Source organism: Eutrigla gurnardus, assembly GCF_963514095.1.
Source record: "Eutrigla gurnardus genome assembly, chromosome: 17".
Classification (NCBI taxonomy): Eukaryota; Metazoa; Chordata; class Actinopteri; order Perciformes; family Triglidae; genus Eutrigla; species Eutrigla gurnardus.
The window spans coordinates 11,971,787-11,994,818 of NC_139928.1; the positions used below are offsets into that span (position 1 = coordinate 11,971,787).

General features: G+C 44.0%; 2 protein-coding genes across 3 annotated transcripts in view; one reads left to right on the forward strand and one right to left on the reverse strand.

The window, feature by feature from the left end:
• Nucleotides 1-23,032, forward strand: part of zftraf1 (zinc finger TRAF-type containing 1) — a 140,553-nt gene that overhangs the window by 25,475 nt on the left and 92,046 nt on the right. The window lies entirely within an intron of this gene.
• pdcd6ip (programmed cell death 6 interacting protein) lies at nt 7,401-21,711 on the reverse strand. 2 transcript variants are annotated; one of them, XM_084032988.1, is made up of 18 exons: nt 21,413-21,711; nt 18,436-18,490; nt 18,285-18,354; nt 17,395-17,522; nt 15,520-15,673; nt 14,902-15,002; nt 13,462-13,593; nt 13,142-13,364; nt 12,721-12,844; nt 12,256-12,433; nt 11,231-11,342; nt 10,906-11,075; nt 10,217-10,465; nt 9,716-9,850; nt 9,436-9,530; nt 9,124-9,241; nt 8,799-9,010; nt 7,401-8,480 (listed from the first exon to the last, which is right to left on the reverse strand). In XM_084032988.1, the coding sequence occupies exons 1-18, from the start codon at nt 21,616-21,618 to the stop codon at nt 8,291-8,293; spliced, it is 2,652 nt and encodes an 883-aa protein (XP_083889114.1). In that variant the 5' UTR covers nt 21,619-21,711; the 3' UTR covers nt 7,401-8,290. The 2 variants fall into 2 exon arrangements, with proteins under 2 accessions (XP_083889114.1, XP_083889115.1); XM_084032989.1 differs by having other exon boundaries at nt 13,462-13,578; nt 21,413-21,710.

Consider the following 23,032-nt stretch of genomic DNA (forward strand, 5'->3'; position numbering starts at 1 on the left):
GCTCTGTCAGCACTTTCGCCGTTGTCTTGCGCTGTTAGCTGGAAGCCGCCGGCATCGCTGTCGCCATGTTGAGAGCCACTGAGAGGCAAACGACATACTCCCAAATTGAAATCTGCTCTCACACAGATTTGCTGACTGATGAATCCCACTTGATCATAAATTGGAGGCCATTAGCCAACTATTAACGCCCCCTAAACACCATATAAGGGCAGGTGCAAATACATGCCCAAGATTTGGAGAGATGCCACAAAAAAGGCGGAACTGCAGCAGTAGTGAAATAGATGTACACCGAACACAATGGCTATCAAAACATGGACAAATGGTGCATAGAAACAAAAACAAGAGGACATTTGTTCTTATATCGCTTCCTAGAGGACCACCATGTGCAACGACTGCATTAAATCTAATCGTACTTTTTGGATGTAAGATGTCTTCGATCATATATTATGTATGAAAGAAAATTTGAATCCCTCTGACAAAGCATCATTAATGCTTATGTCAGAAAACCAATTACTCCCGAATGATTCAAAAAGTAATAAAAAAAATGTCATGGTAATTTACATTTAATGGGTTTCAGAATGCCGTCACCATTGTTAATATCCCTGCAGGAGCTTGTTCTATAAGGTAAACAGTTAGTGAAAGATCCTGGGAAAAAAAGATCTTAAAATAGTGTAGAGCCACAATTCTGCATCACAACAGTGTTTACGTTAGTAACACAGACACCACAGCTCTTATTGGTGGGATGTGGGGAGATGTCACTGCTGTTTTGCATCATAAATGAAAGAAAAAATTAAAATAACAATGGCTTCCAAATGTATCTAAAGCTGTTAATGAAGTTACTATATGGCACTATAGGGAGTGAAATATAGGGGTGCAATGTAGGGTCCAGGAATTCACGTTTACTATTCTTATTAGAGGTAATAATAATGCTGCATTTCTTCACAAACAAATCAACTAATTTGATGGTTCTCATGTGGTCTACCTACATCTGGGGACACACAAGGTAAAAAAAAAAAAAGAAGAAGAAGTACAAAGCCCTGATGTAACCCCCTCGGGGAAAGCGGATGATGAATTTATAGATGCAGTACGTCAGCATTACAAAACTATAATACGGGTTCAAACGTGGGTTGGGCTGAGAGTGCGCACTCAGATTGTGTCAGCGCCGAGCTAACGCGTAAGGGGGGGGGGGGGGGGGGGGACCGGTATAAAGAAGAATCGTCCTGACTGGGTTTATTTTCTGATCAATGAGAGTGACTCAATCATCTAAGATGCCTTTCTGCTCTTTGGACGGGGCTCAACGCGCGTCTTTGCGGCCACCTACACACACACGCACGTATAGAGAGAGATATGTGCCGCTGCGTATAAAGCGCTGGTGCACAAGGTGAAAGAGGTGCACCTGTTAAGTGATAGACCTCAGCAGCGCGATGGCTGTGTGGGTTTGTGGTCTATAACGGATGCTTGACAGGCTGATGAGCTCTGGCATTCACACACTGCTTCCTCCACACATTCAACCCTCCTCTGCCTGTCTTCTCATCTCTTCAGGCGGTGGGCGTAAACTCCCTCCTCTTTCTCTTCCTAAACGTCTTCTCCATCTCCCTCTCTCCCTCTCTCCCTCCCTCCCTCCTCCCCGCTCCTCCGATCCTTCTGTGCGCGTCGTTGTTTGTCGCCGGTTGCGAGTTTGACAGGTTTCTCGGAGCGAGGAACGCAGAGGGAGAGGAATCAAACAATCTCCTCAATTAGACAGCCCACACAAAAAACGTGCGTCTGAACTCTATACCGTCTTCATCAGCTGTCGCGGGTTTTCATCTCTCCGTCGCAGACACCTTTGTTCCCGAGTTGTTCACAACAAAGGCGGAGGGAAGAGAAAAAAAAACCCCATTTAGCTTTGAAGAACAGAAAGACGCAACAGCTTTTAAGGTTTATTTGCATCGAGAGGCGGGAGTCTCTCTTGCTTTTTATTTCCTGCATTAATTGACCAGTTTGCAAAAAGGCTGCACAGCGTCGAATGTGAGGACATCCAAACAGCAAACGCCTGATTGTGTTATAATACTTAATATAATCTCACATTTAAATAATAAAAAAAGGGCAACATTTCGGCAATTTAAATGCAATTAACGAGGGGGGGAGACGAGGAAGTTGCTGTTACGTTCCTGTGTGCAACATTGACGCCCACTCACCGAAAAGGAGAAACATTTCTGAGTTACATGTAGCCTCTTTGGTCTTATGTCACTCAGCAGACTTTCGGCTGTCAGAGAGAGTTGATGATAGATGTCAAAGAAACCGCATCATCTTAGGGTGCTTCCTGACTTGCGCGCGCGCACGCACGCGCACGCTGCTGAAGAGAGGCAGCAGGCTACAAAGAGGAAGGGGAAAGAACAATACAGGAAGCAAAGGGGACAGCGAGACGGATAACGTCCACACGGGACCTCCGGACATCCAGCAGCGGGATGAGTCAATACAGTAGTAATACTGCGGTGCTCTGCATCACACCTGGAGGGGCTCAGACCTGTTGATGCAATCATGTCTCCACTTTTCTCCCATCTGTCTCCTCTCCACTTGGCTGTCAACCTCTCTCTCTCCCTCCCTCCCATCTTTCCTCCCACAACTCCTGCCGTCCCCTCCTGTCTTCTGCCTCCTTCCTTGCTCGTTATGCACATTGAGAATACACTGGTTCTGCAAAAAAAAAGGTGAAAAATCTGTCTTATCATCACATTCACACCGTCTCATTTTATTTTTGCACTTCTGTTTTGGGGATTTTATTTCATTGTTGTAAATCCAATTTAACTCAACACTTGATCAGAGATGTTACAGCAGACAACGATGCATCTTCCCCTCATCTATCTATCGTCTTTCTTGCACACAGGCATCCTCAGGAACTCAGTCGTCCCCCTCCCTCCATCCAACCCTTCTTCCTTCCGTCCTTCTAATTCTCTATAATCGTTTCCTTCATCCACCACTCCCTCTTTCTCTCCGCATCCCTTTCTCTCGCCCCGTATTGTTGACCTGGAAGCCTCCGAGCCTGTTCTCTCAGCCGTGGGCATCATGACCATAAACTGAGTCGCAAGGCTATTTATATTTGTTCCTAATGAGGTGAGATTTTTCTCCGCCATAGCAACAGTCTCTATGGATACCCCTGCACTTGGATACCAGATCCCATCCTGCTTTAAATGTCTTATTATGGGCTGCGCCTTCCCCCTGTGTATCGTAGCCTAATTAATTCTGAATTATCGCCCTCTCTCTCTGTGTGTGAACGGTGCAGAAATGCCCTCAAATTACAGCCAAACTGACGGCGTCAGTTTACATCAAAAAACACAGATTAGTCGCACTGATCAATGTGCAGCATCGACTAGGTCGATATTAAAGCACTTAGGTGTACGCAACCTGATGGACGGCTCAATTTATTTTTTTAAGTGTCAACTTCTGCAACAAGCAAAAGGGAATAAAAGACCACTACAGGTGCTCTCATTATTTGATCTCAACACACACACACACACACACACACACACACACACACACACACACACACACACACACACACACACACACACACACACACACACACACACAGAGGGAGTATCCGTCCTCTGTGCGCTGCGAGATGCTGATGGGTGTGCTATTGATCAGGTCTGAGTCCGAGTGAGGAGCCGCTTGCAGTCCAAGACCCGGGCAGCCGAGCTCAGATCATTAGAGGTGCTCTCTGAGGGGGGGGGGGTCACACAGGTGCCGAGACCCGCCATCTTATTTCCTGCCACAAAGCGAGACAACCAATCAATAAAGCGGCAGAGCAACTTCTAGGTGAAAGCCACGGTGGTGAGATCCACACACACACACACACACACACACACACACACACACACACACACACACACACACACACACACACACACACACATGGATGTGGTCTTTGTGTCTTTGTATTTGCAGTAACACTTGGAAATATATTGCTGCTATAACGACAGACACTCCGTGACAGCTGCATGCACATGTACTCACACAGGTACACAAGCAAAACACACAAAACACACACACACACACACACACACACACACACACACACACACACACACACACACACACAGACTCACACACACACACACACACATCCTGACAGGTGCTGCATTGTTATGGCATGTCCAACTCTGGCAGCTTGTTTTTTTCTCAGACCTCTCACCCTGTGTGATGACTCAGAGATGTGAAGATGATAGGAGAGGCAGGGACATGTGTGTGTGTGTGTGTGTGTGTGTGTGTGTGTGTGTGTGTGTGTGTGTGTGTGTGTGTGTGTGTGTGTGTGTGTGTGTGTGTGTGGTTGGGGGGGGGGGAGATGGAGGGCCGAGATAGTCTGAGCATGAAATAAGGTTAAGTAAATCATATCATTAATGCTATGTGAAGAGATTGCTTTGACCTCTGCTTGGCAGTCTGCATATGCAAGTGTGCGTGCGTGTGTGTGTTTGGCCTTTGTCCCACTATAGCAGGTGGCAGCAATGACGTCCGTCTTCTTCCCAGCAGCGCGCGCGCACACACACACGCGCAAACACACACACACGTTGTATCCGCTGCTCCGTGCTCTCCGGTGTCAGCGCCACTAGATTCTATCGTGCTTGAAATTCACTCATCATATCGGGTGGCCTCGCCGTGTCACTCGCCGACACAAGCGCGCGCGCGCACGCATGTTAAGACGCCCACGCGCAGCGACGACGGCGCGCGCGTCTGGACTCGATTACACAAGCAGAGCGGCTCAACACTGACGAGAGGAACGAGCAGCCCTCCCCCCCAAAAAAAGAACCAGGAAAAGAATATAAAAGGCTTATTTGCCCGTGTTGTGTAAGTATGTTTCATCTTCCCACTCTCGCCTACCCTCACCCACACAGGTTACATCCAATAGCCGGTGCCAGGCCTCTCGATCTGGCAACACAAACATCGCCGTGTGAAGGAATATTGCAGTCGAGTTCTTGTTCATAATCTCTTCCCTCTACACCCACACATGCACATAGTGAGGGGGTGAGAGGGAGACGGGGTAAGAAGGAGAGCCGGTAAAGGAAAATGAAAAGAGAAGAGGTGAGGGAGGGAGAGAAGTGCCAGGAGGTAGTTGTTATAGTAACTGAGTCTCTATACCTGTCAATCAGAGCTATTTCAGGCATATCGCTTCTATGGAAAAAAGAGAGGAAAGAACCTCACATACCAGCTGAACCGTGGAGGCTAAATTATCAGCTCATGCACATGTGCTGATACTGGCAACGTTTGATAGACTGATCAAATTAACACCATAAATGAGATTTCAGCACTATGTGCTATTCTTACTTTTTCAGTTTTTTTTTTCCACATTTCTACTTCATAGTGCACTTGATGAAAGGAAGACTAGAAGCAGAAAGATAGCCGGAGCATCTGCACCAAAGAAAGCTTACTACAATAAGTATTTTCAATTAAAAACATGATGAAATCACCACAAACTGCTATATTAGAGAAGTCTCCCCAACCCTTCTGTTTCCAATCAGCTCCGTCAGATTTAATAAAGTACCCACTTCACAGGCGCTAACCTTGCCTGTCATGTTTTTATCCTGGATGATATTAATCTCTCAATGAAGATAATAAAAGGGGATATTGTTTCAATATTCTTTTATATCATTGAAGTGCGTTTATTCATTAATGTTACTTCTACCCATTTCACCAATTTATTAATTCAGTATTTTGAGCTAAGTTATTACAACCATTTGCTCAAGGCTTTTAAATGATCATAATAGTTTCTTCATTATTTTTTTAAGCCAACTATTTCACCCATTTATTCATTGCTTTTAAATATCTAATATTTTTTAAATATATTCGAACACTTTATAGTTATTTCAGCCAGTTATCCTCACATTTAGCGGTAAGGTAATTAACGGTTTAGACTTCCTGGCTTGCATGGCGACTGGATTCACACTCAATGGCTATATACTCTATAACATTATTGTATACTTTTTGATCATATTACATTTTTTTAAATTAATTGAGATACATACCGCCTGCCAAAGCAGAAGTAGCGCCTGGCGTACAATTTCCCCTATAGTTGTGAATCACTGTTTTAGAGAATATGCTGTCATTATGTGTCATTTTCAACATCATAGCCAAAGATTCAGCCCTATTGCAGACAAACGCACGGTGAGGAAGAGAGAAACGCAACGAGAGGAAAAGAGTGGGGGAGTAGTGTGAGCACCAATATGGCTGAGTGCTGAGTTTGGGAGCCATTAGGCAGAAGGTAATTAATACCTGTCACCGCAGCGCTCTGTTCGCTGCCTTTATTCTGTTTCAGACCAATTAAAATATGACACTCCTCTTGTGGAGAACGTCTTGTTAAAATTAAGCGCCCAAGACACACAGACACCTTTGATAAACACATCCAGAGCTACAATTGGCTTTGGCAGCAAAGGCATGCTGTATAGATAGATAGGAACACGGCTGTGTGCGTGTGTGTGTTGTCACTTCCAGTCAGAGTTGTGAGATGTTAGATCTGATTAAAAGTGCGTCTCCTTCCATGTGAGTTTCTCTCTCAAACACACACACACACACACCGAAGAATGACGTGATGTTATGAGACGTTTATGAGCCAAGAGATACTGACCAGTGAAGACAACTCACTGCCAACGCTTTGCAGCTTGGACGGCAAGGACAGACGAATGGTAAGCAAAAAAAACAGAGGAGCCAGGGGAGAGAGAGAGGCAGAAAATAAATGGAGAGGAGAGAGCAGCTGAGGATATAAAAAGACAGGTGGTATACAGAGAAAGCTTAGAAGCAAAGTAACATATGAGGAAGAGAGGCTGATAGGAAGGAAAACAAAGGATGGGAGAGCGCTGGGGAAAGTGAAGTGAAATATGGTTGGGTTTTTTTGAGACGATGGGAACGGGAGAAGACAGATTAAACGGAGAGAAGAGAGGAAGAAAACGGAGAGGTGGAGTGATGGATGCAGGCAGGGGACCAGCAGCTCTCTGCCAACATCTCCATGCATCCTTCCAGACATCACACTGCGTTGCCATCTGCCTCCCTGCCACACACACACACTCATACACACACACACGGAGGAGATATGTGAAATCATTAGCGTCTCCTGACACCGAATAAATATCTGGGGATGAAATCTGTCTGTGGAGAAATCACCTGCGGGGGAAATACGATTGGATGAGATCAGGACCTTGCTGGAACGTAATTTGCATGTCATCTGAATGGGATCTGCCCCCCGACGCGCGGGAGGTCGAGAGCAGTCCGATTAGTCGGATGGCACAACTCACTCCCCAATTGGCTGGGTAGGACAATGGCAGGTGAACCGCTCCTCTGTGAGCTGCAGGACTGCCCTCTTCTGGCTGCTGAACAGTTCTCTCCACAGTTTGATTTTAAGACATCCAACATGTACGGAAGGACACATTCTGGACGGCAGTCAATGTTTTTAATCACATTAGAGCTGAGAAATAAAAATAAACACAAAGAGCATGAGAGTGCAGCACACAGAGTGTCTCGGTTAACCACATATTGAGTCTTATTTATACATATATTTATATAATAGAGCCATTTCTCCCACTTGTATAGCGTCTGATTGTAACACAGAAATATACCAACATTCCCTGGGCGAGAGAGAGAAAAAGAGCGAAAGAAAAGAGAGCAGAACTCTCAACAGTCATCATCTACATTATAAAACCTACAGGCCATTCGTTTTTTTTATAGGTTTATACATCAGTGAGGCATCAGTATTCATTACAAAAATAGGAATATAGTGGATATAGAAGCACTGGGGGTTGATTGAGTGGGTGGGTGGGTGGGTGGGGGGGTGAGGATGTGGCTGCGGCCTCCCATCAGTGGCATCACTAGCAATATTCACCCATCCGCCCACCCAACACATGCACCCAAACCAGGAAACAAATGGCCATCCTAGGATTCTGTGTGCCTCCATGAGTGTTCTACAGTAGACAAAGAGTCAGTTATCGATGGAAACCATTTAGGGTTTAAATTAAACAATTAACAAAAGAGGGGTTAGTGCATCGATGAAAGTTAAGTTAAGCGCCATCACAACCAAGAAAAAAAGTTATCTAGGGTGGAAAAAGGGGGGGGGGGAGTGTGTTGAAAAGGAGAAAGGAAGTAAGAAAGGGTTTCAGAGAGAGAAGTGCCAAGCAGCTCGGAGGTCAACCTTCCTATAGCTGCTGTTAGTGAGAGAAAACAAAAAGGTGAGAGGAGAGGGAACTAATGGAGGTGAAGTGTTATTGCTGGGGGTATTTTCTTTATTTGGTGTTAACTGGTGAGAAGGGGGATGAGAGGATGGAGAGGGGAGTTATTGCTGAGGGTAGTAGGGCTGCTGCTGAGGGGGCTGCTGGGGCTGCTGGGGGTAGCCAGGGTAGGGCTGTCCAGCAGGAGGGGCTGCTGGGTAGCCTCCCTGTCCTGGAGTCTGCTGATAGGGCATGTAGGGTACATTGTACTGGCCGTAAGCATAGGGATTGTAGCCCATAGGCATCTGGTAGTACCTGCATGGATATCACAACAGAGAAAACAAATGTCAGTGTGATAAAGAATAGAACAGAATGTTAGGATATCACTTCGGAGACAGGAAGTGTACACCATTTCAATCCATTGGTGGAGCTTGTAATTCGGCATCTTTGCGATAGAATATCTTCACCAAGACTAACTATCTAGCTAACAGGCTGCTGGATACAGTGACAACTCATCTAAACTCAATTGACCACTTAAAACATTTGCTTTAACCATCAAGACTCAATGTGTAGAGGAGGTCAGAACAGGTCAATTTGTACTCAAAAATAGGAATGCTGTGATTGGAAACTCACCCTGTATAGCCTTGATAGCTGGGGTAAGGGGGTCCCTGGGCCTGGGATAGCGGGGCCATAGGTGGCGGGTTGCTGTTGGGAGGGCCAACGGCTTGTATGTTGGCGGGAGTGGTGGAGGCTGCCTGCGGGGTGAAGCTCGGTGGGGTGAAGGTTGGTGGGGGAGGCCTGGCTGGGGGCTGGGGCTTTGCCTGGGCTTCTTGAGGCTGCTGGGTCTAGCAGGCAGAGAGAAAGAAGACAGACGGATCAATATCCAACCATTAGCCTTACATCTGCTGCAATGGTATTGAACATGTGGTGTTGTTTGTTTGTTTGAGTGGCTGCCTACAAAGACAGTCCTGGGTGCAGGGGTTGGGCCGCCAGCGGGGGCAGCCGGGTTGCTCTGATAGGCAGGAACGCTGAAGGATGGAGCGCTGGGCTCTCGGGCGATGCTCTGCTGCAGGTCCCTGAAACAACAATTCAAGCAGTGACTGTGCTGCAAAGTTTCCCTCATAATGATGCATTTATAGTTTCACCTTGAAACTCACGCTGGAACACAGGGTGTTGAAATCTAAGTCAGACTACAACCTAGAAACAGATGTATATAAAACTGCTGATAAGCCTACCTTTAATAATAGACAAAAAGCGGTAAAGTACATACTTGAGTAGCTCATCCCGCTCCGTCTTGCGAGCGAAAACGATGTCGCTGCATTTGTTCTGGAACTTAAGCAGGATTTCTGTCAAGTTGTTGTAGAACTGAGGAGGGAGAAACAAAAGGGGACAACAATTAATCACCTGGCTTGCAAACCAGCTGGATTTAAAAAAAATAAAAATAAAAATAAAATAAAAAGTAGGACATGTTTGACAAGATATGCAATCCTGCAGTACAGCGCATCCTTGCTGAGGCACGTGTGTGCCGGCGCGTTCTGCTGAGTGAGTACCTTGGTGCCTTCGTGCAGGTTGTTGCTGATCTCGACGTAGCTGTCATGGGCTGAAGCCAGCTTCTTCAGGACCTCCTCCCTCTGGTTGGCCTCCGTGTTGGACTGCTTCAGACTGCTGAACTCCTGGTGGGACGTCTGGAAGCGGATCACAGATTGAGGAGGTCAAGTAAATGCACGGTAAACTATACATTATTTCTTTGCACACTGTAGCAGTTTTTATTATGGAGGGTAAACTGGGTTTGTGCTCACTCTTGAGATGTTATCTGCACGCTGCTTGCATATGCTTTTTGTTTGACATAATGCTTTATTGATTCCACAAAGCAAATTCACTTTTTTTTGGGGGGGGGGGGTCCAATTATTATCTCATTCTTTAAACTGATAAACAGAGGAAAATTGTTTTTACATGACCTGATTAAGAATGGCCTCTTTAACTTCTTTAACAGCTCAAACAATGTTTTGTTTCTGGAATAAAACCAGCCGTGTTTGTGTGTGTTTGTGTACCTGAACTTGTCCCAGCAGCTCTTCCTGTGTGCGAATGGTGGCCTGTACTCTCTGGTTGTAGGTGCCGTACAACTGGTCGAGCTGGGAGAGGGACAGCTGCTCCTCACTGATTGCCTTGTCCTGAGCGAGTGCCGTCAGGAAGGTGGTAGACATGTCAAAGGTCACAGCCTTGATCTCTCCCTCCAGGGTCTCCCTCTCCTTCTTCATCTCATCCAGCTGGGCGAGCTGGGAGCGCAGCACGTTAACGACCTGGATGAAGATGGATAAGACGGACACAGTGAACAAAGAGAGCAGTAAAGTCCCGACTTCTTCCCCATTTTCAGTGCTCTCTGCGACATTAAACCCCTTATGATGATTACGACGTTCCGCTGTTGTTAACTTTAGAATACGGTGTAGTTGTGGAGAGATTTGCACTTCTTCCTTGTGCTTTCCCAGTTCTGCTTGCTTTGTTTTTTAAAGTTCCCCAATGACACACAATGCAAAGTCAGCAAACAAAATGAAAAATGGAGCTACTGTTGGGAGGAGGGACGGGACCATAAAGCACACAATGTCCACTGGGATGTTTCTGTCCAGTAGGAGGCCATGTTTTACGTGGCACATCCTCAAAAACTAACCTGAACAATGAAAAAGTTACACATCATCTGGCAATAAGGATAAACGTATACAGACATCGGCACAAACGGACAGACCTCGCTGCCCTGCAGGGTTTTGGTCGGGTTGGCGGAGGGGATGGCAGCGTTGAGCTCGTTCTCTGGTTTACACAGCAGGGCGATCATGTCACAGTGGGTGTTGTAGCGGTCCCTCACCACCTGGTCCGCTTGTATGGCCTTGTCCAAGATGTTGCGGAAGTTAGCTCCCTCTGGGGGAGAAAAGGGAGGGAGGGAGGTAAGAGGAAGAGAATATTGCAATGTCAACAGTGGAAACGTGGAGGCAGACTTCATGAACAAATAAGGAAACGAGGACATGTTTTCTGTGTGTGTGTGTGTGTGTGTGTGTGTGTGTGTGTGTGTGTACCTGCACGGAGGGGCTTGTAGAGGTCTCCAGAGGGGGTTCTGTTCCAGCGCTGGTTGAACTTGGTTCTCAGCTCATTGTCTGTCGTCTCTTCGTCGTCCAGCATTTTCAGAGACTGAACACGAGCACAACATACAAACACACTGAATGCCTTAAAAACACACACAGTAGATCCTCAGATGACAACACCAGGGATCGAGCTGCCGATCTTTCAATTGGAGAACGACACGCTCTACACCTGCGCCACAGTAACCCGCGAAAAAGTCAGAATAGAGAAAAAAAAAACACATAAGTGAGAGAAATGTCTTCCTCAGTGTGCAGAGAGTAGAACATATTTTTAGGGGATTATTAAAAAGTGTTGGCCATTTCCTGTGTCTGTTCAATTGTCTTTCAATCAACTGGATTACTCATTTCAGCACTACTTAATGCGTAATAACATTCAGAAATGCCAGTTAATAAAAAAGTCTGCGTTTTGGCCGGCAGTAATGTACTTTTTGGTGATGACTCTTTTTCAACACAACCAACTAATATTGGGGGGAAATTAGGATATTTTGGGTGTGGACTTCCACTCTGCCAACAGACTTGGAAGCGGTTTGTGTTTTATGTTTTTACCCGTCTGTTTATTTGTTTGTCAGCAAGATCTCTCAAAAAAAGCAAAAAACTGGCTTGGCTGAAGCTGGTTGACAAACAGTCCTTGGCCCAAAGATCAGGGGATTAGATTCCCAGTGAGGATCCTGCTCTGGGATCTGGGATTTTCACATTAGGGACGATTATGAGTTTTTAGCATTCATGTGTTCTTCTGGTAGTGATGGCAGAAAAGCATTACATCCGTATGCTTCTTTGTCAGGAAAAGCAAAGCCATATGACTAAACAAGCTGTCGTTGAAGGCTGTAGTTGTAAAAGTTGCCTGCTTTACTTTTTAAATAAATTCCCGGTCACGGTTAGGCTACCGTTAGATCACTGGTTATGGGATCCGCAAAGTGCAGTAGTAGCATATCTATAATTCAGGATGTGTGTGTGTCTCTGACCTCGTCCAGGATCTCTCGGTTGCGCGTCAGAAGCTCAGGCAGGTCTCTGATTAGCTGCTCGATGCTCTGCAGTCCGCCCAGCTGCACGATGGCTCGGGCCTTCTCAGCAATGGATTGTGGGATGGAGTCTCCTGACAGGTCCTCCAGAGCAGCTGGCAGGTTTAGGGATGCCAACACCCTGATGGACAGTTACAAAGCATCTGTCAGCTATTATGGCCTCCAAACATTAACTTGTGCAACTTGTTCTTTGGGCAAAATAGCCAAACTGATAAGCACTTATGAGCACCATCAAATAGAGTGATACAAGAACTGCTATTAGGGGCACTATAAAGAAGGTCTATCGACAGTTTAATGGTACCTGAACACCATTACTTTATCAATTACTATCCATGCATGGACACAAAAGCGCTCATGGACATGGAGGAGCACAGCAACACACGGTCATATAGACACAGGACAGCTTACCCGTTGCAGAGATTGGTGGCCTCTCTCATCGTTCCCACCAGTCTGTTAACGGTCTCGGCCTTCCTCTGGTTGTAAATGCTCATAGACTGCTGCACCACCATGGGGACCATCTTCTCAAACAAGTCTTAAGGGGTAGGAACAACATAAACAACTGATTAACATCACAAAAAAAGCCAAGCAGCACCACTAAAGCTCACTTATTCACATTTTACACCTTGTTCGTTTTTAATCTCTACAAAAAGTGTATAAATAAAAAATGGAGGCAGATTATTTGCTGGAATTTTGAATCTTGACCATAAAAAAAAATGGAATTCTCACCATGAGGTTGCCAGGCAACCAGCAGAGACAAGTGAATGAGCATAAATACCAGGCGTTTGTCAGACAAGTTTCATCAATGAAGGAACTATGCCGAGCATCTTACCGCTGAATTTCTGGCTGAGTGGGGGTGTGATGGCGGTGGCTTTGACTAGCGCTGCCTTGCCGATGTGTTCCAGATCCTTGACCTCAGGCACGCGGTCGTGGTAGATAAAGTCATTGTCTTTCTTGGCTGCGACGAGAGCTCGGTTGATCTTGTCACTCAGATCCTTAACGCTCACATATTCATCGTAACGAGACGCCACCGTCTTCACCAACTCTGCCGCGTGCTGGAGGGATGTAAACATTTGCTGTGGAACTTCGTGTCCAGTTTTGAAAGTGACACAAGACATTAGAGAGAGAGGAATCAATGTGAACGCTCTGTACCTGCAGACGAGCGATCTCCTCTCCAAAGCGCTTCTTCTGCTTGGACAGGATGCTCTGGTGCAGCTCGGCATTAGCTTGCATGATGCAGTGCTTGGCCGCCAACACCGGCAGCACTTCCTGAAAATAAAAATACTGACCAGGGAGAGGCAACCACAGAGCAACACGCAGGCACGCAAACAGATAAATACACACACAGACACACACACACACACACACGATGGCAAGGCAAACCACACAAGGGCAGACGCACACCAGCAAGGTCAAATCACAAATGGCATCACGAAAGCCAATCACAAACAGGCACAAGCAGTCAGAGGTGTGCAAACATAACACAAGCGCGCGCACACATACATACACAAGCACACCCAATGCCAACAGCACCACCGCCGCCACGAGGGATGCAGAAAGAAAGGAAGACAACGAGAGAGAAAACAGAACAGGCCATGAGTGTTTAATCTTTCAGCAAAAGCTGCTTCACCCTCATCAAACGTCCCATAGCCATACATGTATGCGTGTGTGACTTCGACGGTGCAGTTGTGTTTGTGTTTGATTTTGTGCACTCGAGGAAAGCACAATTAATCAATTAATTCATTAATCAATTGACCTGGCTTTGTTTCCTGTGTCAAAAATGAGCAACACCTTCATTCTAAACAATTGAAAAACTAAAAGCGCTTGTGTGTAGAGCAGTCGTGAGGAGAACTTCCTGCTTTATGGCAGAGTACATACTGTATGACACCTCAGCTATCCATAAATCTATTAATAATTTTTTGTCACCATGTTCCCAGTGACTAATAGCCAGTTTCAAAATGAGGATTCACTAAAAGTGAAATCAAGGAATGTCTCCTGTTGAGCTAGAAAATATCTAAGAAATGTGTTTGGAAACATCTACACCTCCGTCAAATTAATAAGAAAAAACAATAAAAACAGTTTTAGGGGTAATGCAATATATCAAACTTACTTAATTCCTGCTTTTCACTTTGATTCAATTAACCTCAAAATATTAAACCTGCGGTGTGAACTTGAGATAGTTGCGTGTTCCTGTGTACGTTTGTGTGTGTGTTTAAGTGACAGTTTTAGACAGATCGTAAGTATTTCAGATGTCCACCAATCAGAATGAAAACAAGTCAAACTGCAGCTTAGTAGTAACCAAGCAACCAGAGTGAAAACAGGATGGAAATGGACCAATGAAAACAGAGAGAAGTTGCCATTTTGGACAGTCCCACAACCTGAATACCACTCTTCAGGTCTATTTGCCAGAAATACACACATACAAAACAATACGATACACACAGACATGAGACAAAACACACGCCAAACCATGGAGAATCCACACTCTGTATGCTTCTTCACCACACTAGACACATGGCCGCCTTCTTGTCTTTTTTGCATACCTGCAGTGTTTAGGTTAGTGTGTAGCGGTTTGTGTTGTCCTTCACATACCTTGGGAAGGTTGTCTTTGTACTGGCACTGCTTGAAGGCATCGCCGTAGAAATCTGCTGCCTGATTGGCCAGCTTTGCGATGACAGCATCTTTCATCTTATCTATTGGGTGAACAAGCCCAAGAGTACATATCAAACAGAAATTGCTCTTATATTTAAGTATAAAAGCTAATTAACAACAACAACAACAACCCCTCAGCAGAAAATATAGGTTCTGTTTGAAATGGGAGCATAATTTAGGATAACTTTCAAAAACTGTTGAGCTTAGAAACTCTAATAAGCAACTCTTTCGACAGAACTGGGCCAGAGGTTGTGCTGGACCAAAACTGCCTACTGCCAGCGCTATAAATGAATCCGAAGGCAAAAAATGCATAATTAAAAATGCTACTGATTCAAAAACACATTACAGAGCAAAACACTGCAAAACAGTGTTCAATGTATGCGATCCATTTTTAAAAACAGTTTCCTTCTCTTCATATGAGGATCAACTTAACAGAAACAGATAAATCGTTATGATAAACTGAAAAGGCTTGAAAGTCTCACAAGCAGTTTGTGATGCAATGGTCCTGAAGTGAAGACTGTGTGAGAGTGTGGACCATTAAAGGGGGTCCTTTGGTACCTGAGGTGGCTTTGAGGAAGAAGACCTCCTGGGCCTGGGCCAGCATGATGAGGCTCAGGGTGCCGACAGTCTCAGGAGAGATATCCATGGTGGGCTCCCTGTTCAGCGCCGACAGCACTGTGTCCTTGATGTGACCAAATGCACCGCTGGCCAGCTGGATGGTGAGACAGATAAAGAGAGACAGGTGAGACACTGTTGCCAAGACTGTCAATGATTGTTTGTCATAAAATAGCCAATCAATCTACCTCTCGCATGCTCATACCGAGGTCCCAAGTATGCAGTTTACTTGGATTAGGACTACATACTTTGAAACAAGTCAAAATTAATTAGAAGGGAAACTTATGATGCACATTTGTTCGAAAGGTTTGAATTTTTTGGATCATGATATTCACTTGAATGAATTCACATGACAGTATGACTGGAAATTTACCTAAAATGAATGGTGATGCATTTTTATTTTCTTTAAAGGAAAACACCACCGCATTTCCATACTGAACTATGTTCTGCTCTGATCTTAGACGAGGTGATACATACCTCCCTCTCCTCTGTGCGTGCACTCAATGGCTCTTGCGCGCACTCCGCGCAGCGCTAATTTGCTAGCATGTAGCTTGTCCTTAGGATCCAAAGGGGGGTGAAGTTAGAAGCGACCAAGCACTTCCACGTTGTCCCTATTTAAATACGGTTACGTGAGTAGTTACACGACCCAAGTTTGGTTACACATAATGAAACATGCCAATTTTTCTAAGCAGATAACAAGGATAACTATATAGTATGGCGGAATAACAACTGGAAGCACTTCGACGTCGGCGCAGTAATATCATCACTCAAAACATGACGGGACTATATACCTTCTGCTTGTTTTCACAACCCTGTACGATCCACGTTATAACCATGATGTTTGATTGTTCACAAACTATCTTACTACAACCTGATGCTTCCTCAACTGTGCACAAACTACTACAGGTAGTGCAGGCGACGGCGTGCAGGTCACGTAGGTTCTATTGACGGAAGTAAGAGGGGGAGCGGAGTGATGATATTACTGCGCCGACGTCGAAGTGCTTCCAGTTGTTATTCCGCCATACTATATAGTTATCGTTGTTATCCGCTTAGAAAAATTGGCATGTTTCATTTTGTGTAACCAAACTTGGGTCGTGTAACTACTCACGTAACCGTATTTAAATAGGGACAACGTGGAAGTGCTTGGTCGCTTCTAACTTCACCCCCCTTTGGATCCTAAGGACAAGCTACATGCTAGCAAATTAGCGCTGCGCGGAGTGCGCGCAAGAGCCATTGAGTGCAGGCACAGAGGAGAGGGAGGTATGTATCACCTCGTCTAAGATCAGAGCAGAACATAGTTCAGTATGGAAATGCGGTGGTGTTTTCCTTTAAGCACATACTGTTCAGAAGTTTGGAATCATGTGCTACATAAGCATTATATGGTCCAGTCAGATGACTGGAAATCCTCTATGATTTTGAACGGTCTTTCATGCTTTCAGGTTGTAGAAATATGGAATTTTGTATGAAGGGTTTGCAAAAAAAGTACATGGCATGTTGTTCAAATTCAAAGGTTATGGGGGATATTCTCCCCTCTCACACTGTGAGGACATCGACCAAATTTTAATAACGTAATTCTTCTTTAGGGACCAAAACTATTTCATATGTAAAAAATACATTTTATGTCTGAATTAATTAATTATATAATTATAAATTACCATTCTTTTCACTTAAATAGCATTGAAGCAAAGATTCTTCTAGTGAACCACAACAGAGTTCATGTGCATAGATATGACCAAAGAGTATAACAGTCATAATTCATACAGTAATTTTCACCAGGCCTTCTAAAATCAAACAATACATGTGCGTTAGTCTCCCCACCTGATAGTACTTGGCTGCAGTCTTCAGTCCCTCGTCGTTGTCCAGGTTCTGCTCGGAGGCGATCTGACTGGCCAGCGCTGCTGCGTTGAACAACACGCATGTCTTCTCGTAGCCCAAACTGGCCAAAGCTGCAACAAAAACACACACACACACACACAGACACACACAGACACACACACACACCAGAGTCAGACACTTTAACGACAGAATAAAACGCTTTCATAGCACACTGTCCAGTCTCCATTAAACACTGATTTTGGTTTTGTTACCGCAGCTAGAAAGTGATGACAGAGGGCAATAGTGACATCTATCTTTCATCCCTGGGGTAGTATGTCTGATAATGACTGCTGGCTTTTTGTGTGGGGTTGGCATTTTCTGTCAGACTTTCCTCGGCTTCAGTCTACATTTGTGTTGCCCAGAGCAGGCCTACACTGGAAACCTATCTCATAGTCATGAGCTCCCACAATTCACCACGGAGGACATGAGATTAAAGCGTGAACAGAATAAATGTGAAGACTGAACTCCAAAAAGAGCATTCATAAGAATGATAATATTTGTCTCTCTTATTAATGTTTTTGCCTTTTGATTATTTATTGCTGTGAGCAAGTTAACAAATGCATACCTGTGTCATATTTCTCTCCCTTACATACATACTTCAGTGGCTATTTTTATTAAAATTATATAAGGCACCTTGTCTGGCCTGTTTCTAGATTTTTATTTGAGAAAGCTCTGACTCATTGGGTGTGTTTATGTCAGATAGCATCAGATACACATAAATAAAGCGATAAACAGTTAGAGACGGACAGTAAGCAATAGGATGACAGATATGTATGATAGTAGGAGCAAAGATAATCTTAAACTGACATGAATTAATTTGAGGTAGCACGTACCGAGCTTGACCGAGCCACCGAACAGCGATCCTTTATCAAAGGCATCCTTCCATGTGAAGGTTAAGCAGAGCTGTGGAAACAGAGAGATGATTGTGTTAAAGTTCTTCTGTTTGGGGAAAGTCTAACGCTCATGTCCTGCCCAAACACTTACCTGGTTTTCCGAGAAGGGAAACTTGGGCTCCACCGCACACAGTTGGTCATAGTATCTGGAGAGAGAAAGAAATAGGATTAAAACCATTTTTCTTATGTTGTCTAAACCCAAACATACCTGCTCTATTTGTTTTCTATGCATCATATGCCACTCACATTTTCACTGGAGGGATACAAACGTCATTATTCTTCTTCATCTTATTATTGATATTGAACTAACATACAGTAAAAACTTATTGTCAAAAAGAACAAACAGTAAATGTGTACAATAAATCATGATTGAGAATCTGGGTTAAAGGGGAGTGATTACTATGACATAACTGCTGATCTGAGGTCTGAGGAAGCTCTGCCCTTTCAGAAACACTTGACAGTGAGTCAGGAAAAATATCAAGATGGGCAAACAGACTGCAGTGCGCTCTCACACCCACAGGCTCCTCGGCTCTTTGTCTTATCACTCTATTCCTGTGGTGTGAATAGTCTATTATTAGGAATGATGACTAAAAGGTCAGATGACTAATCGGTCTGGGCGATTGATTGACACAGATAGGTGATGTTTTAAATACAAACTATTGCTATTGGTGGCGCTGAGCTCCTATGTAGTCACACTGGGATATACTTGTTTTGCATGGAGGATCCATACAAATAATAAGGTCCATATTCACAGAAAATCTCCATGTGCATGGGATGAATTCCTGGTAATAATCTGAACAACTATTGAAGGGAGGTTAGTCGGCACTCATTGCACTCCAGCCATTAATGCACAACGTTTGAGACATTGATTATTTCAGATGTTATTTTTCAGGAAGTAATTCTTCCTGAAAAAAGTAAGCTGACAAGTCACATCAGTTTATTTCTCCCCACAAAAGTTCTTTCTTGCGTATAAAACGCAACACAATCAGCTCCGGATATGTACTGACCAATTAACTGGCCGCCTGCTTTCTCATGCTCTAAACTAGGAGGGAACTAGGGAATCCCCTATCACCATTTCATCTACCCTGCATTTCCAGTGACAGGAAAGATAGCCGTGCAAACGTACACATAAACAAAGACTGGCTTCATATATTGAGCTCCAAACGGAGACACACACACACAGACAGAGGAAAGTTGAGATGAGGTGTGTCTACCAGTTAACTAAAGAGAACAGCCAAGACAAAACAATGGTTACCATGGTGACACAGTGGCTGTATGTCAGCACTGCTCTGAAATGAATAGGGCCCGTCACCCTAGCTACCTGGCACATGGCGGACATGTGCAGAGAGTTAAGGAGTAGCAATGCTAGCAGTCGGCGAAGGACGGACATGCTAGCTTTCACCTGGTTGCTAATTAGCCAAGACTACTACTCTACTAACTCACAGCCACGGCTACGTCTTACACAAAAAAACACTGTACATTAGAGCTGGCACAGCTACTACTTTACTAAGATGAGGACCTAACACTTGTTTTGTTTCTATTTTTTCGCTCTTACTTAACAGGCTGTGTTAAAATTTCTGCAGTAGGCCTACTCCACGTTAGACGTCCTCTGTCCTGTCCTTTAACAGTCAAGTCAACCTTGAGTCGGTAGAATTTCTAATATCCAAAGAGCTTAATCTTGGCACCGGCCACAGTTCCACTTTGGAATATGAGTAAAAAATAGCTCACAGTGGGGAAAAATGGACCCTGCAATTGCATACATGGCTGATGTAATCTGTGTATTAAATAAATCATGAGTCATAGAGAAGAAAGACTAAAATGAGAGAGGGCAAAGTCTGCATCTTCATATAACCTGGGAAGTGGTTATTAATAAGTCACACAACAATTGTATGGTTTTCCTACACAATATGAAGAATAAGGGGCAGATTAACTCAGTAAAAACCTCTATGGACTGCTGCATAAGTGCTAAATCATGAAGCAGGACAGCCGTCCAAACCTGTCGGGTGGGGTAAACAGAGCATGGGACTCAGAGGAACTTTGTTTAACAGGCATACATCCCACTTCTGTCACAGTTCCTTTATGCAAAGTGGGTGACACTCCTGCACTTGTCCTGTGTATTTTACAACTAGAGTAGATATTTACAACCTAAAGTCCACTAGCAGAGTATATGCAGGCCCACTTTACAGCTCTTATCTTGATTATTTATTGTCTTTCTTCTGAGCCTGAGCTGTGGTTCTCCTCCACCCTGGATGTCCGATCATGTGGACTGAAGGCTTTGACTGAAGGAATGCGACTGACGTATGACAGAAGAGCTGGCTGTGCTTAGACTTTCTCACTGGTATTTGGGTAGAAGGTAAAAGGTGCTCATGATTTCAATATATATTGGTAATTATTATGTATATATGCAGATTTGCAACCTGGTGATCTTCTGGGTATATTCAAAATATATTGTTAGTTGATGTGACCTCTGTTAATATTATCATTGTTATTGTTAATCGTCTATATAATAGGTGTCACGTGATGATGGTCGATTGATGATGGCTCTACTGCATGTTATAATATCACAGACAGGACAGTTATAATTGACGTTTTGTGGTGGCTTTGGCATGTATTATATATTTCCATTTTAAGCATTTTATCATGTTCCAGTCTGTTTGTTCCGCGTTTCATCTCGGGGACAATAAAGTTTCTGTTGAACATTGAAGCTAGCTAAATGCAGAGTTTAGAGTTTACTTACTTGGAGTGAATAAGAAAACGCTAGAGAAGATAACTAGCTCAGCTAACCTGGCTAATGTCATTTTAGTTAATTTAAAGACGTAAACATGCTAACACTGTGTTGGAAGAAAGAGAACTTGGCATGAATATCATATGAGTCATGTATTTTGGTGAGAAATGGCCCTTAGCATATTAGCTTGACTAACTTTAGCTCCCAGGTTAGCAACTAAAAGCTAACACACATCTGGGTGCGGCAATGACCGGGCTAACTAACCGCGACAGGTGAGCCGGTTGCTCGGAGTCTTAATGATCCGGTAGCTGGTCCGGGCTGTTACACAAGGAGGACTTTCTACCTGAGCAGGATCTCCAAGGAGCTCTCGTGTTTGTCCAGCGGCCTTCCCAGCGCGCTCCTGCGGAGCTTGTTCAACTCCTCCACGGCACGGATATACTCCCCCTGCTCCTCGCCCGCTGGGTACGACACTGTCACAAATTTCGAAAGTGGTTTCACCAGATCCACCTCAGATGACTTTTTTAACGGGACTGAAATAAACGTCGCCATTTCGGCCCGTAAAAAGCGATGTATTAAATCAGAAAAAAACAGACGATTGACGACCAACGAACACAAACAACAGCGAGCCAGACCACTTCCTGGATTCTGACAGAGCACGTCAAATTACGTCATGGGTAACGCTGAGGCGCACCGCGCAGAATCAGGATCGTTTTAATGAGAAATGGACTAGACTGTAAGGAAATTAACTTTGTGCGCTCACAGCTAAGTCTGTTATTTTCACGACTGGACACCATGGCAGGATTAACACACTCAATGGTCCAAGTGCATAATTTGTCTGATGAGGCCCGATAAAACCCCTGTTCCTCTCCATCTTTGTGTAATGTTTTCAATTATTCCTATGCCACAATATTACATGGCCCATGGTTAGCAAGGTTATCTAATTGAACGCAGATATTTTGCAATATTTTGCATTATAGCCTAAAAGAACTCCACCTAAAGAGGCCCAAAGTGTTCACAATTAGGGTAAAAAAGAAAAATGGGGAAAGTTTCTGCAATTTCATTCATTACATGCAATCTAATGGACTAATTCCCAGACTCCTTTTCTACCCTGCTGTCGTTAAGTTATATTCCATCTATCTGTGTCAACCTCTGTCCCAACAAATTATCTGTACTTGTGACGTATGTGTGTATATATGTGATTGCACACACAGGTGTGTGTGTGTGTGTATGTATATATATTATTATTTTTTTTATCTATTTTTCTTTTAAACCTGTCACATTTTTGGTTTCACTATATAGGTAGGATGAAGGTGGTGAGGGCGCTTCAGAAGTAATCATACGGACATTATATTATGGACACTATTCTATTATTTAATGATCGTGATTCCTCATGTGACAATGGTACAGTGGACACTGGACATACTTCTATGCTGAAGTCTTACTTCAGATACACCAACGCTGACTTGGGCCTCTTGTTTTGTTTTGTTGTTGTTGTTGCTGTTGCTGCTGGGTCATCTGGCAGCCTCTTCAATTTGCTTTATACTTGGAAGCCATTTTTTATTTGTATTGTATAACAAAAGAATAAAAAATATAAGTCTAAAAAAAAAAACAATTAGGGTAAAAAAGGATAAATAAGAGAATATATAGACAAATATATATTACACAACCACACAATTGTATAACATTTCAAAGTTTGTTTTTTGTCATTTCATCCTGCTGATTTCCCTGTGATAGACTGGCGTCCTGTCCAGGGTGTACCCTGCCTTCGCCCAATGACAGCTGGGATCGGCTCCAGCCCCCCCGTGACCCTGAATACAGGATAAGCGGTAGAAAATGGATGGATGGATGGATCCTGCTGATTTTTCTTTTCTTTTTTACAATAGTTGAGTCACTTTTATGAATTTCTGTCAGGTTTTTATCAAACTATGTCTATTTTCTTTACAGTTTTTTTAAATTTCACAAC

Coding starts and splice junctions, on each gene's coding strand:
- pdcd6ip (XM_084032988.1), bottom strand. CDS start 21,618: ATGGCGACGTTTATTTCAGTCCCGTTAAAAAAGTCATCTGAGGTGGAT. Junction 18,491..21,412: donor TCCTTGGAGATCCTGCTCAG/GTAGAAAGTCCT, acceptor TTCTCTCTCCAG/ATACTATGACCAACTGTGTG. Junction 9,851..10,216: donor AGCTGCTGGGACAAGTTCAG/GTACACAAACAC, acceptor ATCCGCTTCCAG/ACGTCCCACCAGGAGTTCAG.